Here is a 21,780-nt window from a genome sequence, read left to right on the forward strand (position 1 = left end):
AACCTTCAAAACATGTTAATTTATATAATATGGAACAATTCTCATTCATGTCTCTGCATTTTTTTCCTCTTCTTCTCTCGATTTTCATCCTCTTACGGTTCTTTCTTTTAACTTTTAATTTTTTTAACTCGATTCTTTCTACTTCTATTCGAATATTTACCGACAATTTTTTTTTTCAATAAAATTTGCAGATGGCCCTTTATATGATTCCACAGCCTATACTAAGGTGATCAAATTGTCCTCTCTTAATTGCTTGAATTTCTTTAATTTTTTTTTATACTTCTAAATAAAAATATAAAACAGTGTAAGGAAAACCCAGAAGAACCGCTTTACAATGGAGGGTGTTGGGTTTTGGGCTCATATTTAATTAGAGTTTATATATTGTAATTGGGCTTTAAGCCTTTATTGGGCTTAGGAGTAGTAGTTTAGTCTTTTGGCTTTTGATGTACTCCTATAAATAGAGACATTGTAACCTAGGGTTACTTGGACCATTATTCCATGGAATATCAATAGAATGGACGACTCCCCGAGGATGTAGGCATTGTTGGCCGAACCTCGTTATATCTTGTGTTCTTTATTATTCTTTACCACTATATCTTTATATCTTTTTTTTTATTGCGTGTTTAGATTAGATCGTTTCTCAACAAGTGGTATCAGAGCATGTTTTGAGAATGTTTAACCTAATCTATTTGTGAAGATATTACGGAAACCCTAACCACCATTGAAGAAGTTGTTGGATATTTGTGCTTTTGTTGAAGATGGCTATTGGAGAAACGACATTGGTTGCAAAAGAATTAGCCGCTGTGAAGATTTGAGTCGGAATCTTCAATTGCTAAGAAGATGTCAACGGTCGTTAAAGTAATTCTTATTTTTGGGTGATGTTGTCTTGAGAAGAAGAGAGAAGAAAACAATGGTCTTTTGTTCTTCTCGAAGGCACCAATGGGTGCAGGTGACGAAAAGTCGTCGTGTAAGCAACAATACCGGAATGAAGAAGATGAGGTATATTCTTTTGACTTATTTTAATTTGGGACATATGGTCTATTAAAATATAATAAAGGAAAAAAATATATATATCTCCATATATATCTCTTTCTAAAAGGAAAAATCTTTGAAGCGGTCAACAAGTAAGACTTTTTCAACTAAGACTTTTTATTTAAGTCTGTTTGATTTCATAAAATAGGTTTAAGACCTATTTGATTCCAATTTTCACAAGTAAGCCTTGTTTGATTTTAATCAAATTCTCAAAGTTTTGTATGCTTTGATCTTGGATTTATATTGAGGCTTGTTTGACTTGAATTTCTCAAATATGGAGATTTGTGTTTATCTTCTAAGAGATTTGATATTCGTCAATATGGAGATTGAAAATTGAAGTTGAAAAAGAAGGTGGAGTACTTATTCAATGTTGCAGATTATAGAAGACAATTGATGCAACATGTAAAGGGTTTTCTGATTAAAGCAGGTGGCTTTAATGTTTGTTTGCAAGAGTGTATTTTTATATGTGTGTTTAAGGGCCGGATTTGGATTTGCATCAAACCTTATGAGTAGGTTTTGATTGGCAATCCCGGTAAGTGTTGGTGTGAAGTTGTCAAGTGGGTGTTGATGCCTCAAGGGTTCTACCAAGAATGATAATTTCTAAGGTATGAGTTGAGGGTGCACTAATCATATATATGGCTTGTTAGATTCTTTCTATGCAGGATTTTGCTAGAAAAATGTGGAGAACAAACGATACATCTTCATGCTTATTGAAAATTAGTTGGAGGTTTTATTATAACCGATTGTTGTCTTGGCATACATGGGTGACATTATTTCACCATGGCGAGGGCTTTGACTTGAAGAAATTCTCGGCTGAAATAAGTTTGGAGAGATTTTTCTTTGGAAACCGGTTATTGAAGAAGTCAAATTAAAAAGGGGTAGAGAGAAAATCTAGTAGTAGATTTTCGCCTACAGCCGCACAGGGTTCATCAAACTGACGATGGGAGATTCAAACAGAGTCTGATTGCGCTGAGATTTTTTCGAGAGGGTTGGTAACTCATTCCTCTACATTTTCAACGGTCGGATCAAGGTTTGGACGTCTCAAAGTTTGTTTTTCTGGGGCTTAAAGTGTCTGCCTAATTTTAATTTTATTTGACTTATTTGGGACCAAAAAGTTTGTATCTTTTTTGGTTATGACCTCATCTTATTGGAAGAGCTAATCAAGATGAAGACGGTGGTGAGATTATGTGCTTTTACACTTGACAAAAACATGATCGAATATGGGAAGTTATTATCAAAATGGTGTTTACCAATGATAACATTGTCGACATGTTGACAGGGCAATCCTTCATGCCAAAATTGCAAGATTGCATTGAGTTGGCGGGTGATTAAGGATTGAAACAATTCCAGTTAACACATATTATCAATGAAAGACCAGGAAGAGGAAGACTAATGAAAGACACTTATAAGTTGAGGTGGAGACATCTTGAAAGCAACTCTCAAACGACCGAGAAGAAATCATTGCATTATCTTCTAATGTGAGAAGATAAATAAAAACCTTGAGTGAGATTCCTAGTCATGAAAAAGGGGCTAGATGAGAGACTCGGTTAATTCGAAGGTGATGATTTTATTACTTCTTTTGTTCTATCTTAATTGTCTATACATTGGTGGATCATATATTAGATGAATGGGATGATTGAGACCTTGAATAGGGATTCCTAGTCATGAAAAAGGGGCTAGATGAGAGGTTCGATCAATTCAAATGAAAGGAATTTCGATTTCTTTTAGAGAAACTATATATGATCATTTGAAGCATGGGTGAAGACAATTGAAGAGAGAGAGAGAGATTGAATATTGAAATAATATTCTTGGATTGCTAGGCGTTTTTGGATTCAAAAAACTAGTAGATTGCAAGCTAATTTATTCAAGGAGAGGTATGAGGTTTAAGTTGGTTGAGTATGCAACGTTCAAGGCAAGATGGGTGACAAATACTTTGTCAGATCTTGAGCTAGAGAAAAGAGATGTCGTGATAGCCTAATTTATTTGTTATGAAGTAGACGATAAAGGTTCGTCTTGGGTCTTCTCGTTTTTTGATCGATATCTTATTTTGAGGAAGTAGACGATGGAAGTTCGTTTTGGGTGTCCTCAGTTTTCGATAGATATCTGATTTTGAAAAAGTAGACGATGAAAGTTCGTCTTGGGTCTATTCGGTATTTTGTTTTCAGTCGGTTGTTGGACTTGAAAAATAAGACACTCAATTTGTGGCAAACAAAGGTAAAGATTATTTTGACATAATAAAGAATTGTTAATTCTAGTTTCCGCATATGTCAACGGGTATGAACAAAGATTGTGAAGAGTTGTTGAATGTCTCTAGTCGCTGAAGTAGCGTAGTTGCCAAGTTTACTTGGTGTTATAAACTCTATGATTTTATCTTCTAAGGGCTTTTGAACGGAAGTGGAGGTATAATGATTTATCTCGTGAATGGCTCGAACAGTGAAGATTGATGTGTGGCTCATAACTTTTTGATGGCGCGATATACGTAATGGCGGAGATTGTTATTCTTCTAAGGGCTCTTGAATTGAGTGGAGGTGAAGATTGATGGGTACGGCTCGTGTATTTCCTAAGGGACGTGAAATTCGTCAAGGTGGAGATTTGTAATTTATTCATCACATCTCAATAAGCGCAGTATTCGCCCAAGGTGGAGATTGTTGGGTTTTGGGCTCATATTTAATTAGAGTTTATATATTGTAATTGGGCTTTAAGCCTTTATTGGGCTTAGGAGTAGTAGTTTAGTCTTTTGGCTTTTGATGTACTCCTATAAATAGAGACATTGTAACCTAGGGTTACTTGGACCATTATTCCATGGAATATCAATAGAATGGACGACTCCCCGAGGATGTAGGCATTGTTGGCCGAACCTCGTTATATCTTGTGTTCTTTATTATTCTTTACCACTATATCTTTATATCTTTTTTTTTATTGCGTGTTTAGATTAGATCGTTTCTCAACAGAGGGATCCTGAAGGGTCAGTCTACAGAACTTGTACCAATCGTCGGGTTCAATGGAACAACGGTTTACTCCCCTGCTTTCCGATTGAAAAATCTCTCATCTGACTCAACATTTTACTCTTTCTCAGGTTATATCGTGATAAATTAGTTAGAAAAACGAAAATAATATGACAGACATTTTGTTGATTTGAAAAAAGTTTCAAAAAAAGGTTAAAATTTTGATAATTCGAGCATAATAGTATAGTTTAAAATTCGAACCATTTTCTTTTAACGAAAATGAACCAAGTTCAAATCTTAAATAGCAACTATGCAACCAAAAAACTATAGTTAACATTGGAACAACGTCGTACAGGCTGGATCAAGATCGAGGGCTCTGATTCAGCCCTCGTGAAGGCTCGACTGGTGTCGACAGGAAACACGACCACTGCCACCTGCATCGGAACTGTTATCGCCAAACCCACATGCTGGTCTTTCCTCAAGGGTGGTTTTATTTTCTCATACTCGTCATAGACCAATATCTCCATATATTTCCAGGTCTTCAATTAAAGAGTTCATTTTTTTTATATAGAAAAAGGGTTTGAGGGGTTTCAATTAAAGTCTCGACCTTTATGTGATTAACAGAGTTCTGATAGAAGTGTAAGCACCATAAAAATTGCAAGTTCCTCGTTACAGCCCTTCACGAAACAACAATGGACAATAAACCAGAACTCCACAATTAACTCAGTAAGGAAACGTGCCGTGACCATTCATGTATCAGATCAAATGGGACAGAGCTTACAAGGAGCAGAGATTACAGTTCGACAAATTGCCAAAGATTTCCCATTTAGATCTGCCATATCCAAATCCATTCTTGGCAATTCCGACTACCAGAAATGGTTCGTGGACCGTTTCAATGCAGCAGTTTTCGAGAACGAGCTGAAATGGTACGCAACAGAACCGAAACGCGGCCAAGTCAACTACACCATAGCCGATAAAATGCTGGAATTCATTCGTTCGAATCAAATCATAGTCAGAGGGCATAATATTTTCTGGGAGGATCCAAGGAACACCCCGGATTGGGTTCGTAACTTGACAGGGCCTGAACTCCAAGCAGCCGTAGATTCTAGGACCAACAGCCTGATGAACAAGTACAAGGACCAGTTCATACATTGGGATGTCAATAATGAAATGTTGCACTTCAGTTTCTACGAGGAAAGACTAGGACCCAATGCCACTCTCAATTTCTTCAATATGACTCACAGATTAGATCCTTTGGCTACGTTGTTCTTGAATGAATACAACGTTGTGGAAACGTGTGCAGACGAGAAGTCAAATGTTGATGCGTTTGTGGAGAGTTTTAGAGAACTTGAACAAGGAGGAGTGTTTATGAATGGAATCGGTCTTGAGGGTCATTTCACCGTTCCAAATCCTCCGTTAATAAGAGCCATAATCGATAAACTGGCAACTTTAGGTCTACCCATTTGGCTTACAGAAATCGACATAAGCAGCACTATAGACCAAACCACACAGGTAAATGTAGACGTCAAGATAACTTTCAGCGACGGTTTGTCCACTAGCGTCGGCATTATATTTACCGACAGTGATTTATTCATTTAGCGACGGTTGTTGTCGTCGCTAATGGCACTGTTTTTAATATTTGTTGTGTTTTGACAGGCATTGTACCTAAAAGATGTCTTGATGGAAGTTTATTCTCATCCTGCGGTGAATGGGATAATGTTGTGGACCGCGATGAACGCCCAAGGGAAGTGTTACAGGATGTGTCTAACGGATAGTAATTTCAATAATTTGGCGACAGGTGATGTAGTAGATGAGCTCTTGAAAGAATGGAACACGGGTACTTTACAAGGGCAGCATTCGGACGAACATGGTTCGTATAGCTTCTTCGGTTTCCTTGGGGAATACCAAGTCGAGGTTAAGTACATGAATAGGACTGAATTGTCCACTTTCTCGCTAAATCGAGGAGATGAAACCAGACATTTCAGCATTCAACTATGAGAGAACAACTAACTAATTAAACATGACTAATAATAATTTATATAATGTTGACAATCAATATACATGAACATATTTAATAATAGGAACACACAAATAATGCTAATCAGAATGTACATAGATGGATTTGAATGCAATATTTCTTATTTTGTTATTCAAGTTTGTGATACCCACCACCCTAAACCCTAAACAGCTTACACACTACTCACTATTCAGAAGAAGACACAATTACAAATACCATTTCTGGAGTAATCTGTTTGCTTTCTTTTACTTTTTTTTTTCTGCATTTTCTTGCTTTTACTTATCAACTCCTGACATCCCACATGCTAAAACTGATCAATCAATCAAAAACTAACTTATTTTACTATTTTGTTTTTGGATAATTTTCTTTTGCTTAAACAATAGAATATATTAGAATTGTAGATAGTTGTTAAAGTTATAGATCATCTCAAACAACTATTTTAGATATTATAATGTTTGTATTTTGAGATAGTATCAATAGTTTTGGCTGTGAATGGAACATATATAAGGAAGAAGTGGACTTTAAAAGCGGATTAACAACATTTATAAATATCTTAGAGAAATTTGAGATTTATTGTGGACAAGGATTAGTCAATTAGTTTTTGGCCCGATACTCGGTGACAATAGTCTTGCTAAGGGTTTGTCGATGCTGTGCGAAGGATATGTTGATTCATTAGAATAATATGTTTAGATCGAGCACAAATCAGGTTTAGGCAAGATTGAATGATGAAGAGAATGTAATGTTAATTAGTTTTAAAGAGTATTCATGACACATAACTTAGGTAAAATAGTGCATCATTTAAAATGTCATTATTTTGATATGCTTCAAATAAGAGAAACAATGACAAATTGGGTTTTTCAATTAGACTCAAAATGAAAAGACAATGATGTGAAAAGACGAGAGAGTTGTTCTACTACACATACTTCTAGATTAATTAGTAAAACATTAAAAATTTCATTATTTGAAAAGATAAAGGAAAGGAGGATTAGAAGATGAAAAAGTTGTTTTTCTTTTGGATAAAAAAAAATAAAAATAATGGTTTATAAGAAAACGTGAAAGTTGAAGGGTAAAAGACAAAACAAACCCCCACGCACATACGAGACAAGGGTAGTAGTTTAGTTTGACCAACTTTTGCCCAGACCAGATCTGACCCCTCTTCACCTACCGATGCAGATTGTTTGGGCCTCGTTTGGATTGGATTTTTAATTATCAAACCTTATTTGATTTTGAGTTATTAAATACATTTTGGTTTATGAAAAAAATTGATAAAGTGATTAATTTAATAAATAAATATTATAAATAAATATTTTAATAATTATTTAAATAACTCAAATATTATTCTCATTTTTTATATTTTATTATATCTCTTAATTTATTAATAAAAATACTTAAAATAAAATAATATTTTCTATTTTATATATAATAATCTATATCTCCTGAACTATCATTATAATTTTTTCCGTCCAAAATACAGGGGTTTTTATGGATTATTTTTAAATTAATAAAAATATTTAATTTAATAATAAAATAATTCAAATCTGAAAAGTAAAGCAAAACCCTAGAAACAACATATCAATGGAGAAGAAAGATATAAACAGACAGCCATTAAAGAGAAGAGATTTCAGAACCATAAAAGCTTCATTCATTGATCGATCGAAACGCATTAGATAACATGACAGTCTGGCATATTATATGTTTTTTTAGTATGTTTTGATCACCAAGCCCACAAAAATAAAAAACCCAGATTCCAAAGTCCAACACTAAACCCTAAAAACCAAAAGCAAAAACCGACTAAAAACACCGCCGCCGCCGGAGATAAAAAAAAAACAGACACAAAAGAAAACAAAGCAGCCGACCGTTTCAGAATACATCCATTCATCAACGGTGAAACCTGCACACAAACAAACTAGACCAGAACAGAAAAGAAACAAAGGCGGTGCTTTTTCAATACCCATCTGATTTGATTAACGAGCTCCATTAGGGCATTCCCTTGAGAAATGACCACTTTCCCCACAGCTATAGCATCCACCGCCACCGCCTCCTCCACGGCCTCCGCCGCCACGGCCTCCACCGCCACCGCCTCCCTGAGAACAATCCCTAGCCATATGACCCTCTTCACCACACTTATAACAACCACCGCCGCCGCCGCCACCACCGCCGTATCCTCCTCCACCTCTACTTCCACCATACCCACCACCGCCTCGGCTTCCACCATAGCTGTTATCTCCATAACCACCGCCTCCACGACCTCCACCGCCGCCTCCGCCGCCGCGGGTATTGCCCTTAACGGGAACACCATTAGGTCCAGTGACCTCAACAGCCTTAGTACGACCGTCATCGCCAGAATCGATGATAAACTCGACAGTCTCGCCTTCTCCAAGACTACGGAAACCCTCAGATCTAATGGATGACTGATGAACGAACAAATCTTCGCTTCCATCATCGGGAGTGATGAAACCGAAACCCTTTTGGTCGTTAAACCACTTGACGACGCCGGAAACACGCTGGTTTTCTTCCGCCATTAGATTAAGAACTGAGAAATCAAAAAGACAAGAAGAAGAAGAGAGAGAAAGTGAAACCCTTGAAGAAGACGTGAATATTTGCAGAGGTAGACTGCTCCTCTTATACACGAAAAAAAAAGGTTGCGTAGCGGGAGACTGACACGTCATCAGAATCAATGCAATTTTTTTTGTAAATTGTTTTTTTTATTTAATATACTTTTTTTTGAAGGATGTGCACAAAAAAAAAACATTAATTACAAAAAAAAAATCCAACGGTTTGAATTCATCCCGAATATTGTGCATAATATATGCTTCCCTTTTAATCTCTACCCGTTATTTCAAATTATTATATTTGGTTTTAGTTTTTATTATTTATATCATAATATAAAATAATTATTTTGTTACTGTTATTATAATAATCCTTTTTAAAAAAATTATTAATATAAAAAGTAAGAAACAAATTGTTTGCATTTAAGTGAGAGGTAATAAAAAAATATATAAATTATATTAAAAAACTTTTATCATGTGGAGTTTAATGTATGTAAACATTTTTTATAATTCAATTAATTTAAACAATATATATTATTCTGTTTTTTTTAATATTTATGTAGATATCCAATATCTTATCATATCTAACTTTTCAAACAAAGTTGGGAGATAAGAAAGAATAGGATGCTTATAATCTTGAAATAATAGTTTGTTTTTCAAAATTTAAATTCAAAGTAGTTTTCTTCAAATTTAAATTAAATATAGAAATTAGAGTTTGTTTTTCAAAATTCAAATTCAAATTATTTCGAGTTTAAAGGCAATAATAACTTACTTAAGTTATATGAAGATATTTTGTATCCGACATAATATATAGATTTTTATCGTATCAAATTTTTGTTTCTAAAGATGCTTTTCAGTTCAGTTTGGAGAGGGTATAAAGGTATGAATCCATTAATATGGAACCTTTTATTTTTAACCATGGAATGAATATAACCCTAATCATAATGAAAATGATTTTTATCTATTACGTTTCATCGATTTTGTCCCAATATTCATTTTCTTTCGAAAATAGGGAAGATAATTCATGTTCAGAATGGAGTTCATCTAGACTTTTCTTCCTTCGTATCTTCTTAGAAGAATGAATAAAAAACTTAAAAAACTTCAAACTTTTTATTCCAAATTTATTATAAGTAATATTTGTGTGTTTTTCTGTTTGAGAGGTAGAAATTCAATCATTTTTTGGATTAAACAGTAAATTATGCAAAAATTTAAAATCCTATTTTTTTAGTAAATTAATCCTAAATGATTTTTTTAGAATGTTTCATAACCTATCTAAACAAATATCTAGATGTCAAATTGGTAGGGGTACATATAATGAATGAGAATAAAATTAAGTTAATAAAACAATATTTTAGATTTAAAACAATTCATTCTATTTTTTACAAATCTATATATATATATAATGATCCTTAATTTTTAAAGTGTTCGGATTTTCAGATCGAGAACTGTGATTAATTTGAATATATATGTGAGAGTAAATGAATACTTAGGTCGGATTATGAGTTGACCCGCTCATAAACTTAAATTATTAAGTTACTAATATAAATTCAAAATAGATGAATATTATTGTAGAATTAGGTATTGAGGGCTACCATCAATATCAGCAATCCGTACCATAATCACACTATGCTCGACCCACCCGTCTTCAGACATTTGAAATAACTTAATAATTAGACATTATTATATATATATATATATATATATATATATATATATATATATATATATATATATATATATATATTAATATATATATATATATATATTAATATATTATATAGGGCAAATTACTTGGGCGGCCCTCGAACTATCTCGATCGCTCACTTTTAGCCCTTAAATTAAATTTTAAAACAAATCGCCCCTCCAACTTTTATAAAGGTCACTAGTGGCCCTTCCGTCAACTTTTTAGTTAAATTTAACGGTTTAAGTTTAAAATATTATTTTTTTATATATTATTTTTAAACTTATATTTTATATTTATATATATATAATTATTAAATCGCTTATATATAATATTATATATATATAATTATTAAATCGCTTATATATAATATATATTTTAACATTTAAATTATTTTTTAAAATATATATTATATAAATATTATATATAAATTAGTTAAAGATAATATATATAAATTATATATATAGAGATAAAAATAAATAATATATATGGTTTATTTATTATATAAAAGATTTAATAATTATATAAAATTTAATAATATATATATATATATAATATTATATAAGCGATTTAATAATTATATATATATAAATATAAAATATAAGTTTAAAGATAATATATAAAAAAATAATATTTTAAACTTAAACCGTTAAATTTAACTAAAAAGTTGACGGAAGGGCCACTAGTGACCTTTATAAAAGTTGGAGGGGCGATTTGTTTCAAAAATTAATTTGAGGGCCGAAAGTGAGCGATCGAGATAGTTCGAGGGCCGCCCAGATAATTTACCCTGTTATATATTGTAACTACTTAATACAAGTATTAAATTTATTATTATTAATATATATATATTAATGTAAAAGAATATGAAGGGTCAAACCATTCCATTTTTTATTCAAATATATATCAATATTCAAATTGTACTCATTTATACTCCCACTAAAATTTAAGGACCGACCTTTGGAGCAACTTAAGACTTAAACATTATTTATTATATATATATAGATAGGTCAAAATTCAAAATTCATATTAAACCTATAATTAACTATATATAAAGAATCCAAAATACTTAGTTAACATATAGTGGTAAACAAATAATATATTAAAATTTACAAATCTTACTCATGATTATCTGTGTTCGTGCTCAGGCAAAACAACTAAGTTAATAGTTTGGAAAACATTAATAGTATATTAAAAAATAAAAAATTACTATATAAGCACCTTTTAAATTTATTTTTAATAGCATGTGGACTGGGGTGGATGCAACTTCGTTTGGAGGTTTGGAGGAGAACTCATCTAAGTGTGAATTATGAAAAACTTTTTAAAGGAGATCATAACACATCATTAGAGTTTGGAGTGTCGATTATGTAAAATTCGTTTGAAGAAAATAAGAGAACTCGTCTTTAGAATTTGGAGTGTAAATTATATAAAATCGAATTTCATGAAATCATAAATGTAGAACATATGTTTTGATTTGAATTTTAGCTTTATGATATAGATGCATCATAATTTAATGGTAAGATTTCGACTTCATCGATAGAGTAAGTAAATTGTGAGATGATTTTGGCATAGTTAATGGAAAAGTAAGAAGTGCGACAAATATCAAGACTTTGGTTAAACCAAAACTATTTTATAAATTCTCTTTTAGAAAACGCTTTAACAATATGTTAAGTGATTGGTGGGAAGTTTAGTTAAAATTAGATGTCTTAATAGCAAGTGGTTTATAATCTAAATGTGAACTCAAATGTATAAATAAGACAGATTGGATTGAGTTGAATATGATCTATATTTCTTAAAAAAGAGAGAAAAAATAATCAATGGCTTGTGTGATTATAAGAGGTGATTGATTCTGCATTCTTGTGCAACAAGACTTCCAAAGACATTTAATAAATATTATGAATAGATTGGTGAATTAGTCATTGATAAAGAGGTCTTTGTTTTCTTGCCTTCCATATGACATGGATAGAGATTGTAATACAATTGGTAATAATTATTTGATTTAGTCTATGTGTGTAAGTCAGCTTAAACAAAGACCATCGAAGAAACACTTGTAATGTTGTTTTCTTGGCTTCACAACTGGGGCAAGTACTTTTGTCATTTGTCAATGTTGAGAATAATTTTCAATAATGGTTGTGAAATGAGATCAATCTAGTTAGAAATGTTATCGATGAGTGTCACACCCTAAACTAAAACATGAGGTGTGCAGTCGACGCAAATCATACACCTATTAGGCCAACAAAATCTTTAAACATTGACATAATAAACTAAGACCTTCATTTGTAAAAAAATTCCAAGCTTACATAATTTTCTTGTAACTTCAACATTAATTAAAAAACAACTTACTACATATCACTACAAACATTCATTTTCTAAACAAACCTCGATGTAGTTATACACATGAGAGTTAACTTGATATAATTTTTCTTTATCTTTTATCCTGTAGTCTTTCTGTCTAGTCTTGGTCTTTATCTGAATAAATGGATGAGCTAACAACACTCAATTAGAAAATTAAACCTTTTTGCAGCTGGATTGAGAACAAAAGATATATAACAACTCACTTTTAAACAATTAAAATCATCATTTGACACAAATAATATCTTTTTAATAGTAACTCTGGGATCAACATAATGACTGAAATCATGATAACTTAGTAATAAGACAAAGATATTACATATATACATTAACTAAGACATAAAGGTCTTACGTTAACGCATCAACCATGACATACGCATTTAACTGATATAAACGACATTCAATGTACAAATACTCCATTATCAGATAACAAGCACCAAATAAAGTCCAATGTAATAAAATCAGTTTCATCTTTCACAATTATTTTATCCCTATATAGTTGTTCTTAATCCATACTTTTTAAACAATTTAGTCTCATACTTTATAAAAAGTTTAGTAAACACTGTTCAGGTTACACATATCATTTAATAAGAAAATTAGTAGGGAAGAAAAGAGAATTTTTACCCATATAATATATAAACTTAAGTGACCATTTGGTGTCAATCATGCACTTGTTTTTAAGGGTTGATATATATTATTAATCACGCAATAATAATAATAATAAATTATTAAATGAAAATTGATAAAGACAACATGTTGAACATTAATGAAAATTTACAAAGAAAGAAACAAACAAAAGAAGATCACTGAAAATCAGCAATTATTAATACGTTGAAACAGTATGGAGAGTCTTAAGGATGAGGGGAGTAAGGCGGGTAAGTTGACGACGGGGGATTTGGAGGGCAAGGCTTCGGTTTGTAAATTGGAACTGTTGGAGGAAGTGGCTTTGGCTTGTAGATTGGGACTGGTGGAGGAAGTGGTTTTGGCTTGTAAATTGGGACTGGTGGAGGAAGTGGCTTCGGTTTGTAAATTGGAACTGGTGGGGGGAGTGGTTTTGGCTTGTAAATTGGGACTGGTGGAGGAAGTGGCTTCGGTTTGTAAGTTGGGACCGGTGGTGGAAGGGGCTTTGGCTTTGGTTTGTAGACTGGGACCGGTGGTTTTGGTTTGTAGATTGGAACTGGTGGTGGAAGTGGCTTTGGCTTGTAAACTGGCACCGGGGGAGGCAGTGGCTTTGGCTTTGGTTTGTAGATAGGAACCGGTGGTGGAAGTGGCTTTGGCTTGTAAACTGGGACAGGTGGAGGAATTGGCTTTGGTTTGTAGACTGGAACCGGTGGGGGAAGTGGCTTTGGCTTATAGACTGGAACCGTTGGGGGAAGTGGCTTTGGCTTTGGCTTGTAAATTGGAACTGGTGGGGGAAGTGGCTTTGGCTTGTAGACTGGAACTGGAGGGGGGAGTGGCTTTGGCTTGTAGACTGGAACCGGAGGGGGAAGTGGCTTTGGTTTGTAGACTGGAACCGGTGGGGGAAGTGGTTTTGGCTTGTATACTGGAACCACTGGGGGAAGTGGCTTTGGCTTTGGCTTGTAGACTGGAACCGGTGAAGGAACTGGCACAGGCTTGTAGACTGGTACGGGTGCTGGAACGGGTGTTGGTTTATAGACTGGAACCGGAACTGGTGCTGGAACGGGTGTTGGTTTGTAAACAGGGACCGGAGGTGGTAATGGCTTTTCATAGACTGGAACCGGAACAGGTACGGGTACTTCTGGTGTTGGAACGGGAGTTGGTTCGACAGGTGGCAGTGGTTTTTGGAAGACGGGAATTGGAACAGGGACGGGCACAAATGGTGGAAGTTGCTTAGGGGGGAAGTAAATAGGTGGGAAAACCTTAGGAGGGAAAGTAGGGAAAGGCGGGAGGATAACAGGAGGCAATGGCTTCTTCCATTCAGGAAAAGGTGGGAGGCTTGGAAGAGGAGGGTACTTGAAGGGTGGCCACCAGAAAGCTGAAGCACAGGTTGTGGGTGAAAACCTCAGTTTCCCAACTGTGCTGAAAACAAGCTTTCCATCAGAAGATTGATGCTTGAATACAATTTTCGAAGATTCAAGACCATCCTGAGCAGGGCATGGCGTGGATGCAGCACTGTGAAGCTGCGCATAGCATTCCTCCTTCAGCTCATCTCCATTTTCGTGAAGGATCTCTTTTGGAAGTGAAACTCTGAATTTCCCTTCTTTGTCAAGCTCTCCAACCCCTCTTCTTTTCACTTCACCCTTCCCATCAATCAAACAGTCGATGGTCACACGAAGTCCTTTATCCCACCAAAAATGTAAATTTAGAATCAATCACTCACACTTTTACTTATTAATAGAAACAAATTGATTATTATACCTGAGAAGGCTTTGTTGTTGTTGTTGTTGTCAGCTGCACAGTCTGCACATTCTCCATTGCCAATCACCTCAAGTTGTACTGTCTCAGCAGCCTGGCAGAGATTTACTACAGAAGCAGTAAAGATGATGAGGAACAAGAGAAAGCTCCAAAGAGCTTCTCCTCCTCTAAAATGGTGCGAGACACTCATTGGAGAAACCAAAATTAACTAACCAACCACCAACTCAATTGCCTTTCAGACTTGCTCTGGTCTGGATATGCATGGAAACTACACAGTTATATATATAATTAACAATTTTGAGATTCAAAGTGTTAGCAACAATTTCTGAGGCTAACCGACAGAGAGCCATTAAGGGCCTCATATTAGGTTATTGTTAGGGACCTACCCATTTTGAATATGCATGTGCTTGGGTTGTATGAACAAATACCAAATTAATAGAGTGAAGAAAATCCAGAAACAGAGGGAAGTAAAGATTATTATTATTAATGCTGGTCCAGAAGCTTTACTACTTACTGTGTCATCCTTTTCTCAACTCTGTGCAGAAGTGACAGGCCAACAAGTTTAAGAAATAAATGAAGCTCTGTGAAGAATATCAGTTTTAGTTTTTACTGAACAAATAGAGAATTCTGACAATATTGAAGTAAATTATGATCTGATAGTTGTTCAATTACTGATATTGAAACTTCAGTAAGGAACACTTCTCTGTATACATGTTCATTAACTCTGCATTATGTCTTTGTCCAAATGAAGTGTATAGCCAGAGATCGATTAGGACAACAACCAGAAAGGATTAGTAGTAGTTGTCATAGTCTAGCTGATCATATGACAAAGACAAATTACAAGGATTAGTAGTTATCTTCTTAGTCCAGCATATCACTCACTGTTACCGACAAGTAGAGATTTTTTTTTTTGAATTAAAAGAGAACTAGCATGACACCCGACAGTCACGAGACTCATGACCCCCGCTTAAACTTAAAACGCTTCCAGATGGAATCGTACCCGTGACTTTTACGACAAGTAGAGATAAAAATAAGAAAAGAAAAGAAAAAATATATATTAGGCATAAAACAAAATGTGCATTAAATAAAGCTTGTGATGCAAATGTAGGTGGGAAGCTATTGACAATATCTAATATCTCAACTACCCAAATGTAGAGTGAGTAATAGCTGTAAAATAATTAGTTTTTGTTAGGTTTGTGCATTTGATTTTGCATTATTATCACTTCTTTTCCCATTATTGCAGCTATATTTGTCACTTGATTTATTAAACCTATTTATAAATGAGTATTTTATCATAATTTATGTCAATTTCACAATCCCATTAGAAAATTATGAAAGTTAAGATGAAAAAAATTAGTATTTTATCACAATTTATGTCACAATTACAATCCTATAAGAAAATTATGATAGTTTTCAGGATCTAAATTATCCTGCAATTTTTTTGGACTATGATCCATATTACAGTACAAATTATTTTGTAGATGATTGTGATACACAAACATAGAAAAAGTATAATTTTTTGGATTTCGTCCTCCACAAAGGAGCCAGACAAACACAAATTATATACAGATTAGTATTGTTTCAGAAAATCAACCCAACCCTAAGAGTGAAGATTTGAAGTAAAAAGTAAACTGACAATGACACTATATAACTTCATTTAACCATCCATTAAACTTGCATAAAAATTCAAAGACTCTCTTGTATCTAATTTTGTGTGAACTCAAATGGTCTCATATGATCAAATAGCAACTAAATCCAGTCAGCTCTTGATCAAGAGATCAAATGGTTTTATATAAGTGCAAAATAAGAGTATCAGCATTTCTATTAGTACTAATTATCAGGAAATTTTAGGCCTTTTAACAAAATTGTGTCAAATACATCCAACTTAGCACTTTTATAAATTCAAACTGAATCATTAGATTAATATAAAATCAAATGTATATCTTCCTGGTCTTACTACAATAAGTAACTTTTTCCCCTAGTTTTTACTCTTTCCATAAAAATTTTCAGATTGTGGGCTTTCATATCTGACTATGTTGCTACACGGAAGGATTACATTCGATGTTGTGCCAGCCTAGAGCACCACATTTACATCTTCTTTTTAGATTTGTTGGACAATGATTGAGAATATGCCGTTCCCTGACAAAAAAATGACACAAATCACAAAAGATTCAAAATATCTTCATAACTTAACTTGATGCAAAATTTATCAAAATTAATAATTTATCTTCCACAAAAGCCACATGTTTAACCAAACAATCATCCGAAAAAAGATAATTATTGTGAAGTGTTCCATTCCCTAGGACATGTTAGATATTCTGCTTTTTATTTTTGTTTTGAGACTGAGGCTCTTTGTCCTGAAGTAAGCTAGCACATCATCTCACCGCAATGACCTCCCACTTTAATCAAAGTGATTTAAGTGATGAGATTTTAGCCTCTTAGTTCAATACTGTTACTAGGATTGCTATTTTATAACTGCAGGTATAGCATTAGGAGGAAGAGGTGGATGTTTTACTATTTGGGTGGTGCAAAAGAGCACCACCCAAATAGGCATCCATCTGAAGGAACATTTAAGAGGCATGGACCACATACCTGAAGCCATTCATCCATGGATGAATCTGTCGTCTTAGTTCCAACTTCCACTTTGGATGCCTTTTTGGCTTTCTGAATAATAAAAATAAAGCAATATATCAATCACTACTTTCAAGACAAAAAGAAAAGAAAGTAAGCACACTAGTTACATGGATATCAAAGAATAGTTCCATGAAGAAGAAATAACTCATAGACAATCCCAATTTGACAAAGGAACTGCAGCACATAGCTTTAGCAAATATTCAAAAGATAAAGGCTTTGTCATTTGTCCTTGGGGGTTTTGGAGGCAGACAATGGCATTAACACGATCTACACAACGCCTTGAATAATTAATTGGATGCATATAACGGCTGTTTCAGGAAGAATTAGAGCTTCTTTGATGTAGTTATTTTTTTCAAAAGAAAATTTTGTTTGATGAAAAATTGGATTATTTGGGTTAAATAACTCATAAGTATATTCCTCATGATTGGCACACCATAGAGAATTTTACACTAGTTTAACTTTTGGAAAATATTCAGAAGTTAAGCATAAAACAGGGGTACATGTTAGTTCCATAATACTTTCTAAAAGCAAGAAGAATAAGAGTGCTATCTTTGGTTATGCTAGGCCTGATTGAGCACCAAATTTCATCAAGTACCCAAGGATGGAAATAAGATAGCCTACCAAGGTGATGAACACAGTCCTGTGGGCTACATTCCTATCTTTTTGAGGAAAACATGCACTCAAATAATTTTACTAGGGAAACAACTTAGTTATTCATTTCAATTAAGTTGTATTCTCAAGTAGTGTAATGACTTGTCAATCACAGTAAAAGAATATATAGTTAGATCAAAGTTCTGCACCTAGATATGGCACAATAACCTTAAAAGGGTACTATATTTCAGTTAATTTACTGAAGATAAGTCAGACTTCTAGTTCATTCAAGAAAGTTAAGAAAAAAAACGCTTTAATTTTATCACATCTGCAAAGGAAAGTCAAAAAATTATCATAAACACATAAATGAGATCTACAACATATGTAGGGACAAAAAAAATGAACAAAAGAAAATATTAATCCATAATTGGTATATGTGATATGTAATTAAGATTCAAACAGATTATCTACTGAACAGTTGGAGTAGGAATCGATGATCAGATAAATTGTTGGATGATCAAGATAAGTTAGTTACCCGATTTGTTTGATCATACAGAAACACATATTAGGAAAAATGGATGCACGTGCACATTCTTTATTGAAGGGCCATTTGAAAAGGAGATTAAATACCTTTGAGAGATGTTGTATCTGACTGCGGATCCACAATCCAAAAAGCACAAGAAGTGCAACTCCAAGGGAAACCAGCAATACAGACTCAATAGTGAGAAAACCACCAGCCTCAGTAACTTCAATGATACCACTGTAAAATGTACTCTGATATGGATTCTGGTCTACCTCATAAATGATGGTTCCAACAAGATCAAACGTGCCAGCCTGTAATAACGGAAGAAACAGTAAAAAATGGACCCGTTGAAAATAACTACCAATTCGTAAGAGAGGAGAGGATTAGAGACTATCTACTCCTTGTTCAAGCATTTCATGAGCATTAATACCTGCAAAAATTTGCTCACAGCAAACATATATGGAAAAGTTGCTTGAGTCGATCGAGGAACTGATGCATTGTTGAAGGCCTATGAGACAAATATAAGAAAGTATTTAGCCAACTCATTGCTAACAAAGGGAATAAGAAATGCATCAAAGCAGATACAAGCTAGAAGACAATCATGTCCATCTACAATAGCATAATACCATAGTTGAACCTGTTAGGTGTATAATAAACAACATACTGCAAACCCAAACAAGAAATCTTCTGGGAAATGAATTACATGATTACTCGATATGTAACAAAGCTCTTCCTAGTCCCTTCCCAACAAATCAAGAGAACACTCCAAAGCGCAAAACTGGGGTTTGGCCCATCTCTTGGCTTATATTTGGAGATATAATGACATGGCGGCACATCAACAAGACCGTGCTGTTGTTGCCCAAAACATATGATTTGTAGTCTCTTCCCATAAAAAAAGGGGGCAACATTTCAAAATAAAGCACAAGAAAATAGTTCCCCCCCCCCCCCCCCCCCCCCTAAGCTCAGTTAGAGGCTCCATCAACGAAACCACGTTATTATGGAAGTGCCAAAAGTTTGGGTCTTATGTGGATGCGTATTTGTGACTAAGTTTCATCAAATTCTAACAAAAGATAGGTCCCCACACTGATTGTCCAAAAAAAGTGAATTGATCAGGTGAGGACAATGGAAGGGTAAAGATGCCAATTTTATTCAAGAATATGCAGGAAACAAACAAAAAGAAATTCTTACCTGTGTGGAGAGATTCTGAACCAAATACTGGTGATCATAGGGAAGGTAAATACTAGCCTTGATGGCAATTATATTGACATTCGACCCACCTGCGTTTTCACCCAAAACAGAAAGACATGTCAGTCCAGATACATACCTAGCCAAATTCAGTAAATACCCAGGAAAAAAAATGTAATGGCTTAAGAATTAAAGCTCCAATAATGAAAAGACTATAATAACAACAAAATAATTGTGGAGCAAGCAACCATGCTCTGAGATATTACCATCATTTTTCATGCCAACTAACAGTTCAGTTTCTTCCCCTGCAACTACCGCTGCATAAAGGAAAAGGCTGGTTTTAAAAAAATTAACTATAACAGATGGAGTTGAATGAAAAAAGGCCAAAAAAAATGCTATGTGTTTACAGGCAGGTCCCTCACCTTTTGAAGGGTTTTTGGGGAAAATGCATATTGTATCCACTTCTGGAGCAGAACTTAAAGTACCATCACCAAAATCTTGGACATTCCCAACAACTCCAAGATCACCTTCTTCTACTGTGGTTTTGCCTACTTCAGTATCATCCGAATCCGCCTGACATCTAGCAACTACAAAGAAAATACCAACATATAAAATATTAATAATTCCTCTTATAAAAAACCTGTATTCTTATCAATAACAACTCAGAAAGTCAACTATGGTCATTCAAGACTCTTTTTAGCATTTTCTAAATAATATAATGCACTGCAAATGATCAAAACAACAAGTATAGATCTTTCAACCAGGGAAGACTTGTGCGAGCTTGTTTTGTGGCACCACGTTCATTGTTTATGAAGCAATAGATTAAAAACATGACTAACGACTTAGAGACCATGCATATATGCAAATAGACACTCATGAGCTAACCTCAGAATATCAAGAATATGAATGTAATCTTTTTAATATAGTGCAGAAATTTGCAAATGTTAGAAAGTATCCAGGGACACCGATCACAGTTGTTAGAATTCGATCTTTTGCATGTTCGAATTCCGATCAACTTATCAAACTGATTCAAGACCAGCATCTACACCAAATTCAATAATCTGGATAAAATCAGATAGAAATGAAAATCCTAAGTCATGCAGATGATATAACGTGAGACATGTATCGTAAACCAATGGAGGAAATGTATCAAAATTTTTGAGAACAAAAGAAAACAACTTGAAACGTGAATATAACAAGACAACAAATTCCGCAAACCTTGGAGGAAAGGATATGAAAGCAGGACAAAAGCAAGAATGTAGAAAACTCTTGTCTTCATTCTACAGAGAATCAGGAGAACCGAATCGCGGGTCTTGGTTGGTTGGCTGCTCCGATCGGACAACCTAAGCACCGCGAACGGCAAAATAAATGGAAGACGAGATTCTTGTAATCAAATTAGTTGTTACTAAAATCTTAATATTACAATTAAAAAATTGCTTAAAAACTAATTTCTGTAATTTAATCCATCCCAACTTTATTTTTGAAAAAAGTAAAAAAAAAAAAGTTATCTTCAAAATAGAAAATATAAATTACAACTTACATTCTTAATAGAAATAAAATTTAAAATTTTTATTTTTAAAATTTTTATTTTCTTATAAAAATTTGTATACATTTATATTATATACAACATTTTAAATATATAAATGTAAAAACTTGAAAAACTTATTATTTATTAATTTTTTTTAACAAAATTAATTTCATAAAATATAGTGAAAATAAAATAAAATTGTTCTTACATTGTCAAATTGTTCAATTGAGACACATACTATCTGTCAAGACGGTATCATCCAAAGAGTCCCAAACAAATTGGATAAACAAAAAGTAATAAAATAATTGTCCAAAACAAATCGGATAAAGTGATGTGCACATAATAAAGTTAATGAGAACCGTATGTTAAA

General features: G+C 33.7%; 3 protein-coding genes and 1 pseudogene across 3 annotated transcripts; 1 reads left to right on the forward strand and 3 right to left on the reverse strand.

Moving 5' to 3' along the window:
* The first annotated feature begins 939 nt into the window (after window positions 1–939).
* Window positions 940–5,978, forward strand: LOC124924800 (annotated as a pseudogene).
* A 1,635-nt stretch (window positions 5,979–7,613) lies between these two features.
* Window positions 7,614–8,579, reverse strand: LOC124926625 (glycine-rich protein 2-like). Its single transcript, XM_047466888.1, has one exon. The coding sequence runs from the start codon at window positions 8,514–8,516 to the stop codon at window positions 7,959–7,961; it is 558 nt and encodes a 185-aa protein (XP_047322844.1). The 5' UTR covers window positions 8,517–8,579; the 3' UTR covers window positions 7,614–7,958.
* A 4,670-nt stretch (window positions 8,580–13,249) lies between these two features.
* On the reverse strand, window positions 13,250–15,209 carry LOC124925213 (proline-rich protein 4-like). Its single transcript, XM_047465184.1, has 2 exons — window positions 14,953–15,209; window positions 13,250–14,872 (listed from the first exon to the last, which is right to left on the reverse strand). Exons 1-2 carry the CDS (start codon window positions 15,137–15,139, stop codon window positions 13,425–13,427), a joined length of 1,635 nt encoding a protein of 544 aa, XP_047321140.1. The 5' UTR covers window positions 15,140–15,209; the 3' UTR covers window positions 13,250–13,424.
* Window positions 15,210–16,785: 1,576 nt separating this feature from the next.
* On the reverse strand, window positions 16,786–21,179 carry LOC124926413 (translocon-associated protein subunit alpha-like). The gene is made up of 8 exons (XM_047466637.1): window positions 21,101–21,179; window positions 20,305–20,469; window positions 20,149–20,199; window positions 19,886–19,974; window positions 19,128–19,205; window positions 18,805–19,008; window positions 17,542–17,613; window positions 16,786–17,088 (listed from the first exon to the last, which is right to left on the reverse strand). The coding sequence occupies exons 1-8, from the start codon at window positions 21,159–21,161 to the stop codon at window positions 17,038–17,040; spliced, it is 771 nt and encodes a 256-aa protein (XP_047322593.1). The 5' UTR covers window positions 21,162–21,179; the 3' UTR covers window positions 16,786–17,037.
* Between the last annotated feature and the right edge of the window lie 601 nt (window positions 21,180–21,780).

This window comes from Impatiens glandulifera, chromosome 2 (assembly GCF_907164915.1).
Source record: "Impatiens glandulifera chromosome 2, dImpGla2.1, whole genome shotgun sequence".
NCBI classification, from domain to species: domain Eukaryota; kingdom Viridiplantae; phylum Streptophyta; class Magnoliopsida; order Ericales; family Balsaminaceae; genus Impatiens; species Impatiens glandulifera.

Bases quoted from the DNA above. Each gene is read 5' to 3' on its own strand.
- LOC124926625 (XM_047466888.1), bottom strand. From the start codon at position 8,516: ATGGCGGAAGAAAACCAGCGTGTTTCCGGCGTCGTCAAGTGGTTTAAC.
- LOC124926413 (XM_047466637.1), bottom strand. From the start codon at position 21,161: ATGAAGACAAGAGTTTTCTACATTCTTGCTTTTGTCCTGCTTTCATAT. The intron at 19,975-20,148 runs GTAATATCTCAG...GTGAAAACGCAG, and splicing joins AGTTGGCATGAAAAATGATG to GTGGGTCGAATGTCAATATA. The intron at 17,089-17,541 runs GTATGTGGTCCA...TTTTTTTGTCAG, and splicing joins CCATGGATGAATGGCTTCAG to GGAACGGCATATTCTCAATC.
- LOC124925213 (XM_047465184.1), bottom strand. From the start codon at position 15,139: ATGAGTGTCTCGCACCATTTTAGAGGAGGAGAAGCTCTTTGGAGCTTT. The intron at 14,873-14,952 runs GTATAATAATCA...GGTGGGATAAAG, and splicing joins CAACAACAAAGCCTTCTCAG to GACTTCGTGTGACCATCGAC.